Source organism: Alligator mississippiensis, chromosome 7, assembly GCF_030867095.1.
Source record: "Alligator mississippiensis isolate rAllMis1 chromosome 7, rAllMis1, whole genome shotgun sequence".
NCBI lineage: Eukaryota > Metazoa > Chordata > Crocodylia > Alligatoridae > Alligator > Alligator mississippiensis.
The window spans coordinates 46648661-46671398 of NC_081830.1; the positions used below are offsets into that span (position 1 = coordinate 46648661).

The 22738-nt window shown below is 44.9% G+C and overlaps 1 protein-coding gene across 4 annotated transcripts in view; it reads left to right on the forward strand.

The window, feature by feature from the left end:
* Positions 1 to 22738, forward strand: part of CLSTN2 (calsyntenin 2) — an 846150-nt gene that overhangs the window by 681885 nt on the left and 141527 nt on the right. For all 4 annotated transcript variants that reach the window (XM_019478714.2, XM_019478713.2, XM_059730939.1 and 1 more), the window contains one exon: positions 6601 to 6786. In XM_019478714.2, coding sequence (XP_019334259.1) covers positions 6601 to 6786 — 186 coding nt within the window. The remainder of the gene's footprint in view (positions 1 to 6600; positions 6787 to 22738) is intronic.

The following is a 22738-nucleotide window of genomic DNA, read 5'->3' on the forward strand; positions in this document are numbered from 1 at the left end:
CACCAACCCCCTGCAGCCACTGTTGGCCCCCAATCTCCCCAAACCTCCCTGCCGACCCCACTAACGCTCCAATATTGGCAACACCCCTCATGGTTGCACTAGCCCCCGATCCCATGCCCAATCCCCCTACCCTGATTTACCATAGATTGGGCTCTCAGCACTTATCTAATAACTGAGTTAGATTAGGTGGCCATTTTTTACCATAGCTAACCTCCTGAACTTCCAAGTATAATATCTGTATACACCTAAAGCATGTAGACAGAAGTGCAGCTCCCAGCTGTAACTCGGAATGATTTTTTGCAAAGCATTTTGAGTTATAGTGTTACCGCCGACCAAACAGAAGTTCACTGTTGGTTCCAAGAGGGAGGGGAATCTAGCTGTCAGCTGGGAGCCTGCAGCCGAGTTCCTATAGCAATGGCCAAAGCTCTCTGCCAGTGCTCACTGTTTTCAGACCGGAAGCGGGGAAAGGCAGTGAAAGGTGGGGGCTCCTAATTGGTGCTGAAGGGTGGGGTGGGTGAATTGGAGACCCCCACTTCAGGAACTCCCTCCGCTCCCTTCCCCTTCCTCCCATTCTGAAAACTGACAGGCTGGGATCTCCGCAGCCAGAAATTACAGAAGATGCTACATTTTGAAATGTATTTATCTGATACGTCATGCAATGAGGGGTCAGATTTTCACTCGCTTGGCTACTTTTGAATCTGTCTGCAGCTGTGCACTTGTGTTTGGTCACAGCTTTTAGCTGCTTTCTGTGGCCAGATGGGGCAAAAATTGTCACTTGTGCCTGCACCCAAAGGGCGTGTCCAGATGAGCATGTACATGCCTGTTGTGGAGTCTCAAAGCAGTTTGAGATGTTGCCAGAGGCACGCTAGGAATGAAAAAATGTTCCCTGCACTGCAGATTTGCAGCACTGACTCTAATTTTGATACCGGTAAATGCCAGTATAAAAATAATAATAATAATAATTTTAAAAAGCCCTGAAAAAAGTGGTACAGGGCATGCTTCTGGAGTGTGCACTGAAGCAACCAGAGGCTGAGTCCTCCAGAGAGACTTTCTGGCACATGGCCAGAGCATCTCTCTGGCTGCCTTGTGCCCTTCCTGCCCCAGCACCCTGCCATAGTATGCTGGGGTAAATAGGACTGGGGAAAGGCTGCAGTGATAGATTGACCCTGGCTCTGTCACAAGTAAGCAGGGATTGGGAGTGCTAGGGCCGTGTGCGGGTGGGGGCAATGGCTTGGTAGGTATGCGTCCCCTGCCATCCCCTTTACCTGGCACTCAGCTCACTCCGCAGCAGCAGCAGCTGCCATTGGGGCTACTGCCAGAGCCCTGACCTGGAGCTGCCTGAGGGACATGGTGCTTCATGGGGCCAGCCCACTCATGCATGCCCTTGGCCAAAACCAGGCCACTCATGCTGTCACCTGGGGTCCTGGTACTGCATGCAGGGGTTGTGTGCCCTTGTGCCAGGCTGGATCCTACCTGCATGGAGCTGGATTGGCCTGAAGGTGCACAGGGCTCATGCAGCTGGATCTGGCCCGGCATGAGGGTGTGCGGCCCCTGAGCACAGTGCCAGGACCCCAGGTGACAGCACGAGTGCCCAGTTCTGGCCATGGGCATGTGCAGCACTGGGTTGGGGCTCTGCCAGTAGCCCCAGTGGCTGCTGCTGCTGTTGCTGTGGGGTGGACTTTGTGCTGTGTGGGTTGGGAGGGTCAGGTGGAGGACCCACCCCTCCAAAGCTCTCCCTCCTAGCCCCCCACACACATTCCTCCCCACCTGCACCATCTTCTCACCCCCACACAGTCCCCCCACAATCCATCCACAAACCCCACCCCCACAAGTCCCCCCACAAACCTCACCTCCATAAACACTACACCCACCCCTACACCTATCCACAATTCCTCCCACAAGTCCCAGACCCCCCCCCAAACCCCACATCCCCCCACACATCTCACACCCTGCATGCCCAGCCACCAAATGGGATGGGACAGGAATGGCTGGTGGGAGCCATGGCTGCAGGGGTAACTGTCACATGGCAGCTGTGCCCTATGTCCACACTGGTGCTGGGACATGCGGCCCCAGCCTAGAGGAAAGAGGGGGGACTCCTGGTCCCAGGAACCACTTGATTGTGTGATGGGCAAGGGATAGGGTGGAAGTGGCAGCAGAGGTGTGTGTGAGAGAGAGGTAAATGGGGGTTGGGAGTGGGCAGCACTGTGGGTAGGATAGGCCACTAGAGCTAGGTTTAGAGCCCCCCTGCCCCCCTAGAGCAGCCTGTACAGGGGGAGGCCAGCCTGGAAGGGAAGGGGCTTGCCTAGCCCAGCCCCTGAGGACCAGTTGAGGGTTTCCCAAGAATGGCATGGGGGAATAACTGGGCCCTGTGCACATGTGCAAGGAGCAGAACAGTAAGGGCTGGCACTGCTCAGAGGCACAAAGCAGTGGGTGATACAGCTGCAGGTGGACTCTTGTCCTGGTGCTGGGACAGAGCTGCAGCCGAGAGGGAACTAGTGGGGGCAGGCAGGGGCTGTGGGTCAGGAGCGAAGGGCATGTGGGGGGGATGTGAGTTGGGAGCAAGGGGGAAGGGTAGGGGCAAGGTACTAGCATATCAGTGCTTTTCAGTGCCCCACATCCTTGTGAGTGAAGGGGACAAGGGCAGCTCTGATATTTCTATGATAAAAATGCAAAACCAAACACCAAAGTGTATAGATGTTTAGAATTAATTTAATTATGATGATAGAGGCACTGGTAGGCTTCCAAATTGCTTTAAAATAGTAAATATATAAATAAAACATTGCCCAACTGATCTCTCCTATATATAGTTGCATTTCATTTTAATAGCAGAATAACTCAGATTTTGGGTATTTTAATGAGAGAATTTGGGTTTCTTATCAAAGAATTTGCAATTTTTAAACAGAGAACTAGGATCTGTGCTGGTGAAACAAGTGGTGAGACTCGGGCAGAGGAGCCTGCCCAGGGCTAGCACCAGGTACCCAGTTGGAGGGCAGACAAGGTGGCTGACCTGGTCATTTGGGGCCAAGAGCACACGCTTTGATAATTCAAAGTGGGCCATCAGAATGAGCACATCTGCTGGACAATAGCTGCCCAGATGGCAGGGCGAGGGCACTAGAAGACATGACAGCAGTGCTGCCTGAAGGCAAACTTTGCAGCCATGCCCCACTGGCAGCTGGCCCAGAGGTGCAGGATGCTCTGCTACAGTGCCCATACCACAGCCCAGGTGGCCACGTGGTCTCTGTCTGTGTCTGGCAGACATATAGCCATGGGGCTGCAAGTCCAACAGGGCGAATGTTGTCACAGGTGGCAGCGGGTCACAGCCAATGCCAGAACTGCTGTAGTGGGTAGACGGTGCAAGAGCCACTCTAAGTTAGGGCTCCTTCAGCAGTCCAGCTAGCACAAGGGGCTAGTGTCCCCAGATACCAACTGGCTAGGCCTCAGAAGCTCCTGAGGGCAAGTAGCCCTGAGCTGCTCACCAGGGCAGGTTTTTATGTTGCTGGGGCCAACACAGATGCTGGCCCCAGGCTCTATCTCTCCCTGGCTGCAGATCTGGGATGAACTGGGCAGGGTAAGTTTGCCCCAAATGGTACAACTTGCCCCAGAGCAAAGTGTATGTTCAGGCACATGCTGAGGCACAAATCTCCAGCACAAATTTGTTATTTTGTATGTAGAAGCATATTTAGTCTTACTTAGTAAATGTGAGACTAGAAGGGGCAATATTTCATATATCACTCTGGCATACATGTAACAGCAAATATTCCTATTTTTAAAGTATAATGTTAAAAAGGAAATTACTTCACATTTTCTTATGGGAAAAATGCAAACCTGATATATTTTGGAATGGGTAGGGAACTCAAATGTGTTGATGCACTAATGCACCACGGTAGATAATATGTTTTAAGGAAATAATGATCTGTTAGAGCTAATAATTGTAGGCAAAATAGTCCAGTCCAGACTGCGAAGTGGAGCACCACTGGACTAAAGTAATTGGAGCCTTTGGTCTCCTCTCCCTCATGAATGTATGTTAACTTTAAGCAGGTTAAGCCATTGAACATTTCAACTTAATACATTTATTTGTTTTACCAAGTCCCATTTTTATTGAGGTTAAAACACTCCAGACAAAACTGAAACTATACATGTGGCAAGAACGCTCTGTCTGAAAAATCTTCCAGATACCCAGATGTGCAGATTAGAGAAGCACAGATTAAAGTGGCCTATGACTTTAAAAGAATTGACTATTTAATCAAGTTTCAACATTAATGCAGCATTCATTATATATTCTGTAGTAAAGTTTAGTTGGCTGAAATATGAACAAGAGGTATAGCTGCAATGCATTAATTTGTTCATAACTTTAATGCAGCATTGCTTTTTAGGGACCAGTATATCTGAATTCACTAATCTCAGAAACCACCATATTTATACAGATTTAAAAACTAAACACTTCAGTTGAAAAGGTCAGTGGCATGTACATTGTGCTACAAAACTGGTGACTGCGTAAATCTTCTGGGTCATGAGACACCTGGATAACAGGGCACGGATTAACCAGATCTGGCTGTAAGTTTACAGAGAGCTTTCATCTCTAGTTTGTAGTCAGTGGCAGCGCACAGAACTAAAAAGGACATTGTGGGAGGGGAAAGAGGTGGCACTGTGGATCTTTTATACTAGCCTTTCATGTCTTTGGACTAGAGTTAAAAAGCTTTAGATCACAAGTCAACTGAGACTTATGGTTATATCCTAGTCCTTAGAAGACATTTGTTCCATATCACAGAACTACATGGATCCATCAAATTTGGTGTGATTAACAATCTCATTTTAGTAGAGTCTCAGAACTATGATAGGAGCAATATCGCTGCAGGTCAGGACTGAGACGTATTAGCAATTTTTGTCAGGAAATTTACACGTTGCTTATCTGAGTCTAGAAGTCATATTCTAACTTTGCTTTATTGAGCATGGCATTCTTCTGCAAATGGCCTAAAATATTTTTAGGGCCATTAACCCATTAAAGCCAGGGTTCAGTCTCAGTAGCTTTAGTCAGAGTCCTGCACTTTTAGAACAGTAGAATTTCACAAGTCAACCAGAATTCATCCTTTAAAGCCCATTAAGGCTATCTGGTCAATATTAATAATCCTGTTTATTTCTAATTTGAATGCCAAATTGTTTGTCCATTTTCTCCAGTTAGCTAATTACATCAGTCACATTGTTCAGTATAACTCAACTCAACAAATTAGGGGTGTAAATACTGACTAAATTAATATTTGTTTAACTTGTTTCAATCATAACAGGTTAAACAATTAATCAGTATGGCAGCCTCCAGCCTGCCCCATGGGGGGCTGCTCCAGCCAGGCCTGCAGGACACCCTTGCTCAGGCTGGCACCAGTGGGGCATTTCCAGCCCTGCAAAGTGCAGTGGGGAGCCAGCAGTTTTCCAGGGTTGCACCTCACAGGCAGGCTGGTGGGTCCTCTCTGAGCCCGGTCCGAGTGCAAACAGGGCAGGCAGGAGTTGAACCACAGGCCCAGGTTAGTTTCCCTGCACCCACTTACCTCCACCTTGCCTTGCCCTGCCCTGCCCTGTTGTGGAGGAGGGGCTACACCCACCCACTTGGATCAGCACAGGGAGCTGGAGGCTAAAGCAACTCTGCTAGGCAGGCAGCACAGACCAGAAAGTCTCAGGAGGCTGTAGCTACTGGCGCGTAGCTTCCAAGGGCCAGCTGCAGCAGCGTAGGAGGGAGCTGCCTGCTTCTCCCCTCCCTCCTGCACGACTGCAGATGGCCTCAGGAAGCTGTACTGCTGGCTGCTGCCACCTGGGGCTTCTTGGGCTGCGCTTCCTGCTGGGTGGGGCCATGCCGCCTGCCACAACACAGGAAGCCCCACCTGGGGCTGCAGCCACCAGCGAGCAGCTTCCTGGGGCCAGCTGCAGCAGTGCAGTAGAGAGGGGAGAGGCAAGGAGCACAGCCCTGCCAGGCAGGCAGCAGCCAGTGCGGGCTGTACGAGCCCACTCCAGTCACCGGTGTGCTGTGAAGAAGGGAAGAACCAACCCCTCCCCTCTCCCCTTTCTCACCCCTCTCTCCCTCTCTCCATGTAGTCTAGCTATTAAGTCACCCCTCCTCTTTCCCTTCCTCCTCACTCTTCTTGCCCTTCCTCCTTACTGCCTTCCACTTCTTGCTGTGGCACCCCAGAGCTTCCTTCCCCTCCCAGGATGCACCTGGCTAAACGATAACTGATGAGCTAGAACTGGTTATCCCTGAGCTGACTGGTTAAATGAATAATCATTTAACTGTTCATATCCCTGCAACAAATACACCTGCTTTTGCTTGCTGGTGGGCCAGCTGCCTCATCACAACCCTTGTTTTATCTTCCAGATTAACTCGATGGGGTTATTTTTAATCTCAGCAAGAATTTTGTACGTAGCACCTGAGGAGAACTTCCACGTTTGCTGTTTCTGAGCACCATTTGTTCAGCTCTGCTCTACAGATGTCTTTCCTGTCTACTGTCCTGGCCTGTATCACTTAGTGCAGGACAGGAAATAGTCCTACTACTGTAATCACCCTAGTCCCCTGTCTCTCTTTTTACTCATTCTGTGATGTATATTTTTATTTCTCAGACTGGAGCAAGCGTATTGAGTATAAGCCTGGTTCTGGCAGCATGCCTTTGTTTCCCAGCATTCACCTGGAAACCTGTGATGGGCCAGTTTCCTCAATCCAGACCACCATTGAACTGCAGACTAATTATATTGGAAAGGGCTGTGACCGGGAAACATACTCAGAGAAATCCCTGCAGAAACTATGTGGTAAGCACTTGGCTTTCTGTAAATTTAATCAGTCCTTTTATGTAGCTTAGCCACCTTTTCTCCATGTGCTTTATGAATACAATCATATACCTGCTTTTAAATCAACCATGAATGTGTGGATTCACATCAACAGCATCACATACCCACATGATAGTACCATATTTACTTGCATACCACATGCACCTTTCCCTTCAAAATCAGTTTCCAATATTAGTGTGGGTGTATTAAGCAAGGAAGCTGATTTTCTTTGCTGGAATAGAAGCATGGAAGAATACAAGCATGAAAAACTGTACTACAAAATGACTGCTGCTTCTCTCTGAGCCAGAAAGCAGCAGGGGTGGAGTCCAGTGTTAACTCTTCCACAGCTACTACTAAATTGGCAATAGCTTTTGGCCAAGCAGGCAAAAGCTTGTGCCAGTTTGTGAAAGGGACTTTGTCTCTGTTGATTGCTGGCTGAGAGAGCAGCAGTAACTATTTTGCAGAAACTATATTCCATGAAAAAATCAGCCGTAAACCATGACTGGAAAAATCTTTCTTTCTATATTCTGTCTTCCAAGAAATAGGGTGTGGGTCTTATTTGAGAAGGGTTAGCATGTCAGAAAATATGGTGTGTGTATGCAGTGTCCATTTAAGCTGAGTTGTATCTATTGTTTATCCTTTGTCAGAAGAAGGATGTAGATAAACCTATAATTGTAGCTGCTTTTAAAAAGAAGAGGCTGATCAGGAGCATGCAGCAGCTGTTATCCAGTACCTCTTACATCTGCATAGTCCTGCAGCAATACAAGTGAATACAAAGCATTCTTTCGACTTGAAAATGTCTTGCATTTGAAAGCTTGTCTAACTATCTGAAAGCTTGTCTAACTGTTCAGCTGTTCCTACCCAAACTATCATGCAAAAAAAAAAATAAAAAATCCCTGTCTCTATTGTAATGGTTTTCATCCATATCCATTTCATAGAAGTACAGTTGTTACCATTGTCTATTCACCAAGTCTCCAGGTAAGTGTTTATAGTTAAATACATCAAATCATATAGTTCAGTTTAACTCAGTTAACCAACTCTGTGTGTGGCAATTAAACCTCCTGATGTCTTCTATTATTTTGCACTTATGCAAGTGAACAAAATGTTGTAATTGTGACATCAGAAAAAGAAACCTGTTCTTTTATTATTTCTTTAGCAATTGTTCTTTAGCAATTAGGAAAAGCTTCACTTTTCCTCCATCACCTTTCCTTAATATCATTTCCTTCTCTTTTTCCTCTTCACTTTCTGTTACTTAAAAATATTGATGATTGATTATTTTTATTATGTTCTCTTGTTATGACCTCAAACATGAGTCAGGATTCTGTTGCAACAAGTGCTGTATTTATCAGATAACCTATTATAAAGCTCACCCTTGGAGCTGAATTTGCATTTTCCATTCCAATGATCCTTTCTAATTTTCTTGCACTAATTAATGCATGTAAGAAATTTCATGCAGAGTCCTTTGCCAGAGATAAAATAATTGGAAAATTTGGGGCACAAAATAGCTATTTTATAGCCAAGTGGATTCCAAAAATATCAAAATTCACTAAATAAAGTGTTCAAATGTTTCTGGCAAATTCCAGGAGTCCAAAAATAGCTTGACAAAAATGTTTTAAATGTATTCTGTTTTACAGGTGTCACCAACAAGGAGTGCCTCTTCCTATCTTTAGAGATTAAAGGCCTAAGTGTTTAGTTAGTTATAGGTGGAAATATATATTTTAAGATTCATGCATGTTCCCATAATGCTAATTCTGTAGGTGGATAATCCCTAGTATAGTTTCTGAGCCTTGCAGCTGTCAGAACAGCAGTTAAAGTCTTGCACTGGATTTTTACCCAGTGTCTGAAGTCTAAGCCTGACTGTCCACCTTACCTTATTATAGAATCATAGAATATTAGGGTTGGCAGGGACCTCAGGAGGTCATCTAGTCCAACCCTCAAAGCAGGACCAACCCCAAAGGGATCATTCTAGCTAAGGCTAATATCAACCTAAACTTCCTTTGCTGCAACTGCTGCCCCTTGTTCTGTCATCTCCCACCACTGAGAACAGTCTAGCTCCATCCTCTTTCAGACCCGCCTTTGGGCAGTTTAAGGCTGCAATTAAATCCCCTCAGTCTTCTCTTATCTAGACTAAATAAGGCCAGTTCCCTCAGCCTCGCCTCAGAAGTCATGTGCCCCAGCCCCCTAACCATTTCCATTGCCCTTCGCTGGACATTCTCCAATTTGTCTACCTCCTTTCTGTAAAGGGGAGCCCAAAACTGAATACTTCTCCAGATGTGGCCTCACCCTTCCTGAATGGAGGGGAATAATCACTTCCCTTGGCTTGCTAGCAACACCCCTACCAATGCAGCCCAGTATACCATTAGACTTCTTGGCAATAAGGGCACACTGTTGGCTCATATACAGCTTATTGTCCTTACTGTAACCCCCAGGTCCTTTTCCTGCAGATCTGCTGCCCAGCCAATCAGCTCCCAGCCTGCACCAGTGCATGGGATTGTTCAGTCATTAGTCCAGGACTTTGTACTTGTCCTTGTTGAACCTCATGAGATTCCTTTTGGCCCAATCTTTCACTTTGTCTAGGTCACTCTAAATCCTAGCCCTACCCTCCAGTGTATCTACTACTCCCCCCATCTTGGTGTCATCAGCAGGCTTGCTGAGGGGTATATTTGGTAGCCATGTTGGTCTGAGACAAAAAGAAATACAAAAATCTAGAACTCTTGGTTCAGACAAACTAGGAAAAGAAAATTCTCATTTTCTGCAAGCTTTTGGGCTCAAAGCTCTGGAAAAATTAAAGCTGGTAAAAATTCCCCATAGGAAGGAAATGAAACTTCATTTTTGCAGAGGGAGCTGTAGATGGAAAATCTGTCCCTCTGGGTCCATGAGAATGTCTCCATGAGATTGACTCTGAGTTGTAATCCGTTGTGTAGATCAGGTAGGATTCCTTATCCTGGAAGTATTGGGTGGCAAGCAGGGAGATTTAAAAATCTTTCTTGTTGTTCTGCAATGAAGTTTAAAATTCAAAATCGGCTAAAATTTGAAACCTTCAATGTTTCAGAGTGCTGAGGATGCCCTCTATGCCATGTTCCAAGTCATTGATGAAGACATGAAACAAAACTTGCCCCAGGAAAGACCCCTGGAGCATTCCACTTGATACGAGCTGCCAACTAGACATCAAATCATTGATTACTACCCTCTGAGCCTGATTCTCCATCCAGTTTTCTGTCCACCTTACAGTCCATTCATCCAGCCCATACTTCCTTATTTTGCCAGCAAGAATGTTATGGGAAACCGTATTAAAAGCCTTGCTAAAATCAAGGTATACCACATCCACTTGTCTCCCCGCATCCACAGAACCAGTCAACTCATTATAGAAGGCAATCAGGTTGATTAGTCATGACTTGCCCCTGGTGAATCCGTACTGACTGTTCCCTATCATTTTTTTCTCCTTCAAGTGCTTAGAAATGGATTCCTTGAGGATCTGCTCCATGATTTTTCCAGGGACTAAGGTGAGGCTGACTGGTCTATAGTTCCCTGGCTCCTCCTTTTTCCCTTTCTTAAATATGGGTAGTTTGCCCTTTTCCAGTCACCCAGGACTTCTCCTGGTAGCCATGAGTTTTCAAAGATGATGGCCAGCAGCTCTGCAATCACATCAGCCAACTCCCTCAGCACCCTGGGGTGCATCCTGCCACATGGACTTGTACAAGTCTAGGTTTTCTAAATAGTACCTAACCTGTTTTTTTTTACCACTGCTGGCTGCTCACCTCCTCCCCAAACTGTGCTGCCAGGTGCTGGGAGCTAACCTTGCCTATGAAGTCTAAGGTGAAAAAGGCATTGAGCACGTCAGCCTTTTCTGAATCCTCTGTCACTAGGAGTGACAGTGCCTCCCCCATTCAGTAAGGGACCTGCACATTCTCTGATCTTCCTCTTGTTACTTACAAACTTGTAGAAACCCTTCTTGTCACTCTTCATATCCCTTGCTAGCTGCAACTCCAGTTGCTCTTTGGCCTTCCTGACTTCATCCTTGCATGCCCAAGCAATGGGCTTGTACTCCTTCCTAGTTGTTTGTCCAAGTTTCCACTTCTTATAAGCTTCCTTTTTGTGATTTAGTTTAGTAAAGAGATCCCTGCTAAGCCAAGCTGGTCTTCTGCCATACTTTCTAGTCTTCCTGCACATCAGCATGGTTTGTTCCTGCACTCTCAATAAGGCTTCTTTAAAGTAAAGCCAGCTTGGCTGGACTTCTCTCCCCCTCACACTGGCTTCCCAGGGGATCCTGGTGATGAGTTCCCTGAGCGAGGTGAAGTTTGCTTTTCTAAAGTTCAAAATCCTTACTCTGCTTCTCTCCATCCTTCCTTTCCTCGGGATCCTGAACGCAATCATGTTGTGATCACTGCTGCCCAAGTTACCAGCTACTAATACATTCCACACACATTTTTCCTTGTAAGCAGCAGATTTAAGAAGTGCATGGCCCCCCAGTTGGCTGCTCCAGGACTTGCACCAGGAAGTTGTCCCCAACACTCCAAAAACTTCCTGTATTGCCCTCCCAGAAGATGTCAGGGTGATTGAAATCCTGCACGAGAACCAGGGCCTATGATCAGGCAACTTCTGCCAGCTGTTTGAAGAAAGCCTCATCTACCACTTCCTCTTGATTTAGTGGTCTATAGCAAATCCCCACCATGACATCTCCCTTGCTGCTCTCTCCTCTAACCCTAACCCAGAGATGTTCAAGAGGTCTGTTTCCAGTTTTATACTGGAGCTCTGAGCAATTATATGGCTCTTTTATATAAAGTGCAACTCCTCCTCCTCTTTTCCCCTGCCTGTCCTTCCTGAACAGTTTATACTTATCCATGACAGTGCTCCAGTCATGCAAGTTCCCACCAAGTCTCTGTTATTCCAGTCATATTATAGTTCCTTGACTGCGCAAGGACTTCCAATTCTTCCTGCTTTTTTCCCAGCATTTGTGTACAGGCACCTGAGGGTAACTAGTTGATTGCCCTGATTTCTCAGGAAGAATGAGAACACCTTCCATGTTGCCCCCCCTGCTTTCTCTTCTTCCAGGTCATCAACTTCCCCACTTACCTCAGGTTTTTGGTCTCCATCCCCCGGCAAACCTAGTTTAAAGCCTTCCTCACTAGGTTAGTGAGCCTGTCTGTGAAGATACTCTTCCCTCTCCTTGTCAGGTGGTTCCCATCTCTTCCCAGTAATCCTTCTTGGAACATGATTCTGTGGTCAAAGAAGCCAAAAGCCCCTGGTGACACCACCTGTATGGCTAGGCATCAATCTGCAGGATGCACCTGCTCCTGCCGAGGTCCTTTTCCTTGACTGGAAAGATCAAAGAAGACACCCAAGCCTCTGTCCCCTTCATCCTTGCACCTAGAACCCTGTAGTCACTTTTGATCTGCTCAGGGTTTACTCTGGCAGGATCATTGGTGCCCATGGATGAGAAGAAAGGGGTAGCAGTCAGAGCGCTGAATGAGTCTTGGTAATACGTCTATGACACCTTGGATCTGGGCTCTGAGCAAGCAGAAGACTTCCCAAGACAACAGGTCTAGTCATAGATGGATCCTTCAGCCCCTCATAGAAAGTAGTCTCCAATCAACAATCACAACCCATTGCTGCTTCTTGGTGGTGGTCTTCCTTCCCACCTTGGGGAGGCCTGATCTGTCCTCCACCAATGGAACGTGCTGCTTGCCCTTTGTTGCTAGGGATCCATATCTGTTCTCCAGCTGAAATGCTGCAGGTGGAGATGAAGATTTCTGCTTGCTGCCAGAGGTCACAAGCTTCCATCTTCCTGGGAGTCCATGTCCTCTCCCTTCTCTACTGCTACCTCTGGCAATTCTTCCTTCACAGTCTTGGAGGTCTTCTCCAGAATCAAATCAATGAACTCTATGTAGCAGAGGATGCTTCAGAGCCTTATCACTTCCTCCTGTAGCTCTCTTGCCTGTTCCCTGAGAAACGCCACTGGGAGGCACTGTTCACACTGCAGGCAGTCCCCAACCTGGCCATGACTGGAAGGAACCTGCAGGCCACAGTCCCCACAGCACCAAACCTGGACATGGGTGGAAGCCTTGATGGTGAGCAGTCTTGCCTGGACAGAAACCTCGCAGGGGCAGGCATAGGCAGAGGCTGTCACTATATTCTTTAAGCCCACCTTGAGTATTTGAAGATTTACTGGATCTCACTCTCAGTTCTCTTCCTAATTCTTTCAGCCTTTCCCCGTAAGTTGTATTTCCCAAACTCCTAACTTGGGAAAAAAAATGTTTATTTTTTTAATACTCTCTAGGTTTTCCAGAAGCAATTGAAAGGCATATACATTCTTAATTCTATTTTATAATTTTAATTAATAATATCTGTAGGCTAAATCTGATACAGAGATGTTCAATCACAAACAATTCAGCAAATCTAACAATGCCAATTTATCCTATAGAAAGTATTACTTGGGAAGACATACAGACACTGCGACTAACTCCTGTGGGAGTTTGCCCTAAGCATATCTGTAAAGGAAAATAACCTTAAATACTAAAGAGAAAACAGCTGAAATGAAAAGAATAAATACAAAATACCAAGGGCAAGGGTGGGGAATCTGGGGAATCTAATAAATTCAAAGATATTGTCCCATGACTGGGATTCCATTTTTAAAGTGAGATGTGGGCAAGATAGAAACTTATTATAGGAATTTGATGGAAAGTTTATGAAAGAAAATAAAATTTAAATCAAAATTGCATCAGGGCTGGTTTATACTCCTGTGTTTAGTATTTACTGCCCAACATTGCTATAGGGAGAGCTTCTATGATAGCAGGTTAATTTTTTTTCTGGAAAATAGTTTTCAGCCAGAAGTGCCTTTATTGTATGTAATGGCTTGTGGAATAAATTCTTTGAAAAGGAAAAAAAAAACGAATTACTTTTTCCAGTGAAACATGTGATTGCAGAGAGAGCAGTGTTGAGTGATTTTAGAAAAATAATTACTTCTACCACATAAGGTACAAGCTTTTATAATTAAAGACTCAATTCATAATCATCACATGTTCATTACTTAACTTGTGTATTGGAAATCCAAGGAATTCAAATGCTAAGAAAGGAAAACACATTAAAACAGTCTTTTGAATTTCTGTTCATTTATACCTGCTATTCAGAGACCAAATGATTGAATCTCATTTTGAGAATCAAGGTGTGTAATGTAGTTTCCAAAAAAGTTGTCTGACAGAAACTTAAAAGCAAGCCTCTAGCTAAAACAATTAATTTATGCTTTTTGAGTCAGTGTAAGTTTAAGTAATTGGAAAAAATTGTATCTGTAAGTGTTGTACTTCCATGAGGGTGTAGGTTGTTTTCTAACTATTTAAGTTGGTCTAATAAAAGATATCAGATTCACCCAAAGAACCTTGTCTACCATACTTCCTTAAGGACATTTTAGTGAAAATCTTTCCATCTTCAGTCAGTCAAAACTAAAGTGAGTTAAAAAAACAATCTACCCCTCCCTCCAAAACCATACAGATTCACAGAAGTTCAGGGCTGGAAGGCACCTCGTGAAATCATTGGATCCAGCCCCCCTGCTCTGGGCAGGAAAGACTGTTGGGATCAAATAACCCCAGCAAGGTATGCGTCCGGTCTCCTTTAGCAGATCTCCAGGGTAGGTGCCTGCATCATCCCCTCTGGGAGTCTATTCCAGAGTCTGGTCACAAACCAAACAAATTAGTTAAGAAGGCTGGAGTAGAAGGGACTGATGACCGTGATATTTCCCTTTCCTTTATATTTGTTATCTACTGTAATGTAATATTCCAATTTTAGAGGTGGGGAACTAAGATGCAGAGATTCAGGCCAGACCCCATGAAGTACTTAAAATGTGACTTACCGTATGTACCCAAATATAAGATTTTTTTTTCTAGTCAGCATGGGGAAAAAAAAAAAACCCTTATCTTACACTCAGGGATGTATTTGGTAGCTGTGTTGGTCTGAAACAAAAATAAATGCAAAACTCCAGAACTCTTGGTTCAGAGATGATACCTTTTATTAGACCAACTAAGGAATCACAAAAAAAAAAAAAAAAATTTCTGCCGACTTTCAGGCTCACATGTCCTCCCTTAGGCTCAGGGAAAAAGTCTCCATAGGTAGGAAATAAATTTTGTTTTTGCACAGAGGAAGCTGAAGATGGAAGTCTGTTCCTCTGGGTCCATGAGAGTGTCTTTGTGAGTTGCTCTTTGATGTGCAGATAAGGCAGGATTCCTTCCCTGGTGGTGTCAGATGGCAAACAGGCAGGGAGATGTAGGTCTTTCTTGTTGTTCAGCAATGAAGTTTAACTCCAAAATAGGCTAAAATTCAGCATCTTCCATGTTTCAGGGATGTATTTGGTAGCTGTGTTGGTCTGAGATAAAAAGAAATGCAAAACTCTAGAACTCTTGGTTTAGAAATTATACCTTTTATTAGACCAACGAAGAAATCACAAAAAAAATATTTTTCTGCAAGCTTTCAGGCTCAGGGAAAATGTGCTTAGTCATGGAAACCAACTATGAAGTTAATTAAATGCAGCCAACCCTGAGAATGACTATAAAATACTTGACCCATATTGGGAAACATGCTGATGGGGAAACTACCAGAAAAAATGTGTAATATATATATAAACAAATACAGACGCACACCTATACCTTTACAGTGTTTTCTTGTGACTGATCCGGTTCACTTGACAGTCCATAACGCACATATGCAGTCAACCAGCATTATCCCCATTACAATAACTGCAACCATATGCTCATTGCTATCTTCTTTAACCATCACAAACATACAAAACCATCTCCATTCCCTCCTTCCTCTCCTCCCCCACCCCCCAAAACCCTTCCCTTTCCTTCCCCAGTCTTTAATGTACATCATCTTTGTCATCTTACTCTTCTCAATCACCCTCATCACTTGCCTCTGCTTCGTCGCTAGCATCATCATCCTCATCCTCATTGTCTTCTCTGGGAGTCTTATTCCTGAATATTCTGTGCCAGTTTATTCTCTTTCATGTGCCCTCTGCTGTCTTTTCCCTATTATCTTATCTTGTCTTCAAGTAGTACACCTGCAGCTCGCTCATTCTCATTCTGACAGTCATCAACTGGGAAGTTTGGATGGCTGTAGTTGAGCAGGTTTATGGTCTTCCACAGGGCATTCCTGAAGCAGGAGATGAACTGGTCAAAGTGAGCTGTTGGGGTTCCTTGCTGCTTGGTTAGGTGTCTGAACACCAGTGCCTTTCTGGTCAGGATCTTGACCCCTTTTACCATCATGAGGAGTACAATTACTGTCTTCTACCCCTCCCTGGTGTATGGACAGTTTCAGAGGAGGTGCTTTACTGTCTTCTGCTTCTACCAGGAGGTTTGCCTGGGGCTGGTCAGAGAACCTCTCTGTGTCTCAGTACCCGCACAGGCAGTACCCATGGGCTACTTGCCAGTTCAAGTCTGTGTGTTCTTTCTACAGGTGCTTGTAGAAGACTCACTCCCATATGGCCTTGCAGCTGTTGCCTGGGAGTACATCTGTCTCTTGCTCTTACTACTTCCTTCCTCTTAAGGTGGTTTTTCAGGATCATTGCACCTTCTTTTTGTAGCTCATATCTTCTCTGGAAATACTCCAGGGCCTTGTAGAACTATGGCAGTTCTAAGGTCTGTGGGCACATGTGGGCAGCTGTACAGCCCCTAGCGTTGCAACAAGTTCCCTGAAAAATACTTCACAAAGCAGGCTGTTTTAGAATTTGCCCCAGCTACCAGATTGCAGATCTGGCTCATGTACTTGGCATAGAGTAACAGCAGAATGCTAGCATTCAAGTCCCTGGTCATTTTCTTTTTATACAGGTGAAATATGTGGTTATCTCAACCTTCTCCCATCTGGAGCCCCAGAAGAAAATGCATATGGCCCTTTGGATTCTACAAATGCTTTGGTCTGAGGGAGAGAGAAGACCAGTGCAGTGTACAGAAGCATCAGCAGCAACACTGCCTTCATAAGCACCTTGCACCCCCTCATCGATAGGTGGTGCATGTTTCACAGTCCCAGTTTCTGTCTGACCGAGGCTTCAGTCTTTTCCCATGTTTTCTATTCTTTCAGCTGTGAGTAAAAAAACACCCCGAGGATCTTTACCCCCTCATGGGGGATGGAGACCCCCAGGGTATAGGTCTCTATGATTGCCCAGTGCCAGGTAGGTGCTCTTGCCCACATTGAACTTGGCCCCTGCTGCCACTCCGTACATCTGGGCATGTTGCAGCACTCTTTCCATTGACCACTTGTCCGTGCGTAGGATGCTGAGGTCATCCATTTAGGCCAGGACTCTCATCTTTTTCCCTGCTGCCCCTGGGGTTCTCCACTCAATGGATCTTGGGGTCTTATCTGAGCTGCTGGGCTACTGGTTCCATGATGCAGATGAAAAAGTTTGGGGAGAGCAGCCATCCCTGCCAGACCTCCAACTCTACCATGATCAGGGTGGTCAGGAACCCATTCACCAGCACCTTTCTGCTCACATCAGTGTACAGCTTTTTTTATCCATGCAACAAAGGTCAGGGGAATCCCGTTGTCTTCAGTGTCCCAAAAAGGAATCAATGTGACACCCTGTTGAAAGCCTTCTCTGGGTTGAGGTTCAGCACAGTGATGTCCAGCCCCCTCTCCCATTGGTACCACAGTGTGTCCCACGGCTGCAGTAGAGCTTCATCAATCTGTTGCCCCAGGACTGTGCACAACTGGTCCTTGTAGATCACCACACCTATAACAGACTTAAAACGCTCAGTCAAGACTTTAGCCATCAGTTTATAGTTGAGGTTCAGAAGAGTTATGCATCTCCAGTTCTTCAACTCCTCCCTTGCCCCTTCTTATGAAGAAGCTTTATGAGGCCCTGATCCATCCCAGCCCCCAAGTGGACCTTCTACATCTGCTGTCTATACACCTCCTAACTAGTCCCAGGAGGTGACAGAACTCCTTTGGCAGGTCTTCTGTCCCAGGAGTCTTCCCATTCTTGAAGCTGTAGAGAGTCTTGGTGATACCCTCCGGCATCCATTCCTCCTCTCAACCCCACTGAGGACCCAAGTAAGCTCCTGCAGGCAGTCTTGCATGGGCCCTGGGTACAGCTCCCAGTAGAAGGCTACAGCATCCCTTTGTTCAACTTGTTTTGCACTCCCACTCCTACCAAGCTGTTCATGGCCTTCCTTTTGATTTTCATTAACCTGCTAAAGTAAGCAAACCACTCCTTCCCCTCCTCCACCTCGGGGGCCTGGGCCATGAAAAACTTCTTTCTAGCCTCAATCTGGGTCTTTACCTCCCACATGGCCTCCATCACATCCCAGCCCCAAGCTGCCTGCTTGTGCATGCTCTGCAACTTGCAGTTTAGGTGTTCATGGTTCCTCCTCTGTATCCAGGCTCACCTCCTACTGGCAAGTTTGAAGACGGCCCTCATTCTCTCTTTAACACAGGCCCACCACTCTGTGTGGTTCCGGTACCTGGGTTTGAGTGCCCTCCACCCTATGTAGTACTGTCTGAACTCTCACTGGGTCTTTTCATTATCCAGGAGGCTGACATTCAGCTTTCCACACCCCTCTACCGCTCTTGAGTTGCCCCCCACCCCCATCTCTGTCTTTACTGCTAGGAGGCAGTGGTCTGAGAAGCAGACAGGTATGGATTTGGCCTTTGCTACTTTTCATCCCTTGGGGACTAAGATAAAGTCTATGCATGACTCTCTGCCCTCTGGGATCCCAGGTGAAGCATCCCCCAGGGTTCCTGGGCTCTTTTGCCTGTGTCTACCAGGTTGTGGCTACAGACCAGTTATTTCAGCAGCCTGGGGAATCTGTTTAGGCCTTTCTTTTGGCCTTTGCTTATTCATTAATGACGCAGTTGAAGTCTCCTGCTATCACCACTGGCTGAGTATGATGCACTGCCACTATCATTTTCCAGGAAGGCACATCTTGCTTCTTTATTATATTTAGGAAGTCAGATTTCCTTTCCTTTGTTTCAATGTTGGCTTGCAGTAGCCTGCTGGCAATTATTTCTCTTCTTTAGGGGCTGCATTCTGTCCCTTTTCAGGAGGATTGCAATCCCTGCTGCCTTATTGACACAATTCTAGTTGTGCACTGTCACCAAGTGCCCCTGCTCCCCATATTTGCGGCAGAGATTGAGCTGCCTCTGATAATGGGGGCCCAGGGAGATTGTTGAGGGGAGGTGCTGTACCTCACCTGGATTCCCAGGCCAGTTTTTCAGCATTACCCTGGCTTTCTAGGCTCCAGCCCATATCCCAAACTTGTCTAGGACTTCCTTTGCTTTCCTTACTTTTTTGCAGTGTCTTCTGAGCCAAATATTCACCTCCTTTTTTCCTTATTTGAGCTGAATACATTTGCCTCTTCTGTTTCTACTGTTTTCTCAAAAGCTTCCACTATATCCCTCCCTACCCAGGCCTTAAACTTCTCAAAGAATTCCATAGGCAGTCCATCTGCTCCTTGTGATTTCCCTCTTTTTAAGGTTTTTAAACATTCCTCCACTTCCTTCAAACTTATCTCTTCTTCCATTTTCTTTGCTTCCTCCTCCTCTACTTTCTCGTCAATCTCTGCCAAGAAATCCTTCATCTTCTTTCTGTCTGTTTCCTTCTTCTGGTATAGATAGCTCTTCATAAAATCTCCTCATTGCTTCCAAACCTCCCCCTGCTTTTTTCATCCAGGCACCATCTTCTTCTAACAATGCTTTAAGTTCTCCTTGTGCTGACTTTACTCTGACTGAAAAGTATCTGAACCACTCTTTGTTTTCTCTCACCCAGGGTGCTTGTGCTAAGAACATTTTTTTTCTTTTTCTTTTTCTTTGGTTTTTAAACCAGGTTTCTAACTCTTGCCTTGTTCCTTATAGCTCTTCTCACACTGGTCTTTCTCCTGTGGCTTCCTTTAGCAGCTCCTGCATCTTTCTTTGCAGCTCTTTTAGCTCTTTCATTCTTTTTCCTGTGCATCTTCAGCCTTTCTTCCTGAAGAATTCTCCCATGCTCTTCTTCACCATCATCCACCATTCTCCGATACTGCTGAAATATTTCTTCAGTGTTTGCCACCTCTCCTACTGTCTAATATATGCTTGACATATCTCTTCATCTTCTAACCAGTGCACACTTAACTTCTACAGTCCCTTCATGGGGATCCTACCAAGACTTCTTTCCACTTTGTTATTTGGTGATCACTAAAAGCACATGTATAGTTTTTTTCTTCCTTATCCCTATTTCTTTTGATACAAGCACAAAGTCAATTCTTGATTGTTTCTCTCCACTGTGGTCTATTCTAGTGAAAACTTTTACCCCTGCACTTTTATTTATTGTTACCAGCTCCATTTGCTCCTTCCCCTGTTCTGTCATTGGCCTTCATTATACAATCTACATCTCCTGCTATTATGCACCTTTCAATCATGTAAGCAGGTAGCTTTCTAAATGGCGCGTTTCTTCCCTCCCTTTCCAGTGGTGCATGTCCATCGAAAATTTGGAAATTACATGGAAAAACTTTTTAAAATGTCCATAAAAGAAAGTCTGAATCTTATAAAAATATGGTACTACTGTGCTGGGTATAAGTAAAGGATTTCTTTAGTGACTTGTATAATATAGAAAAAAACACCCAGAAATAAAATATATAGATTGAGCCATCTGGATAAATTGAGTTTGATGTTTTCCAATAGATAACATCTGTGTATTAGGCAATGTGGCCTGGTGTGTTACCACAATTAGCACTTATAAAACAAACACAGTTTCTCCTTATGCACAGTTTGCAAATGTATATTTTTATGCCTGATAAAGCTGTCACTTAAAATTACTTTTAAATGACAACAGTAATAATAGTAAAAAAAACCCCAAAACTTTTCAAACTGTTATAAAGGTCATGGAAATATATAAAAATGTCAGAGTTGTTAAATGCTATCGGATGCTTTTATAAAGCTGAATGTTGATTACTACAATATATGGTACTTAAGAGGGAGGGAAGGCATTTTTGCCTAGGACATAATCCCATATACAGCCCTTATAGAATGCAAGGCTAGACATAAGAGTGCTTTTATTCTAGGTAATGGTAACTCATTTTTTGAGATGTTCTGTTACCTTTTGAGATTTGTCAGTAACAAGGACCATCAACAAATTCTACTTTATACTTGTAACTCTCACAGATGTAACTTAGGCTAAATGGTGTCCAGTAACCTTAATAAATTGACTCCAAGAGCACAGGCCAGTAGCTATTTAAAAAAAGCCTGAACATTGTAGGTTTTAGGAAATACACTGTGCTTCCTAGTCATTCAGTTCTAAAGCATTTTTCTGTCCTATTCGTTTTTGTGTACCATAGTGTTTTCCATTTTTTGTTTTTCAAATTAATTCCATCAAAGAAATGCTGAATAGCTGACCGCAGTTTCATTAATCATTCACTTTTTGATGACTGATCTCAGTCATAAGTGTTACCAAATTTGCCCATTACTTTGGGGTGTGCTCATTTATTAGGGATAGTTTCTAGGGTCTTGGTGATTCTGTCAGTGTGCTGCTTGTGTTACTATACGGAGCTGTATTTCTCCCTTCTGCAAGCCCTCACCCCTAGTGGAGCTATCTTGCAGGACTCAGTCTCAATGGGACTGGGTTCTTCCAGTCACCAAATCAGTTATACACACAAACACACACAAATTAACGTGACACGCCTGATCTGGCCGGGCTGATCAGCATGGACAGGCTGACACCCTCATATGCCAAGAATCAGTTCATAAGAGCAACAATAAAATGCAGTCAGACACAAGTACACAGGTAAACAGAATCCCTCTGAATCTGGCTGGGTGTCCAGCTGACACCCTCATGGGCCAGCATTCAGTTCATAAGGGCACATCTGAGTCAAACTGGGTCAATCAGCCTGTACAAGCTGATCCCCTTATGTGTTTCAAACTCAGCACGTCCCAATCTTTGGCCTCTTGATGAGCAGACCCCACAATAATTTTGGGCTTCACAGGGATCTTTAGCTTAGGTAAAAGAAGCGTTGCTGCAGAGCCCGGGAGGAAAAAGAAGCAGAGAAGGAAAAATATACCCAATTACTACCAGTTTGACTATGAAAGTTATTTATTGCTAAGCATATGAAATATATAATAGTACTAGTAGTAATAGACATGCAAAAGAAAAACAAACACAAACAATGACAATACTACTCTGGTTTCACTAAGTATTTGGGGACACTTAGCTCAAGCTTAACTGATACAGTTCAGGTTCAGAAGTTTATGCCTAGACAGAAGAGACAGAACGCTAGGGTCTCACCTAGTCCACGGTACTCAGGCTGCAAAGCTGACAGGCACAGTCCATAGCACAATCCTTGAAGAGAGAGACGATCTGTTCTTCCAGCGTCCCAAGAACGACAAGGAATGGTGTCAGCACAGGAGTTTTCTTCTTCTTTTCCTTTCTTCCTCTTCTCCTTTCCTCCTGCTTCTTCTTTCTTTCTCTTCTTTCAGCACACTTACAGTTCAGCTGCTTTGAAGCACCCTCAGTAGTGTAAATCATTGTCTTTTCTATTGACAAGGGGTTATCTGGTTTGGAACATCTTAGGAAACTGATTGATAATCAGGAAACACTTAAGATTAGGGAGTAACCCAAATACTTGGGAGCCAGCTTGAGATTCCTATGGATGGCAGATATACTGATGGGATATCTCATGGTTTCTTCAGGAACAATAGATAGCTTGCCGCACCAGGATTTTGGATTTTTACTTGTTGTGCACAAGCCTCAGCTTAGCATGACTTTTCCAGATCTTACTATAGTCTTTTAACAGACTTAAAGCAATTATTGGGGTGCTCATAACCTTTTGTGGAGAGGACTCCCACCAGTCATCTCGGGAAAGATACGACAACACCTGGGATTAGGGCTCCAGCAGGCTCGATGCTGTGATGAACCCTTAACCATTGTTCAAATGTTGCCCATACCCCCTCGGACTCGGTCTCTTGCCTCAGCATTCCCTAACCCAGCAAC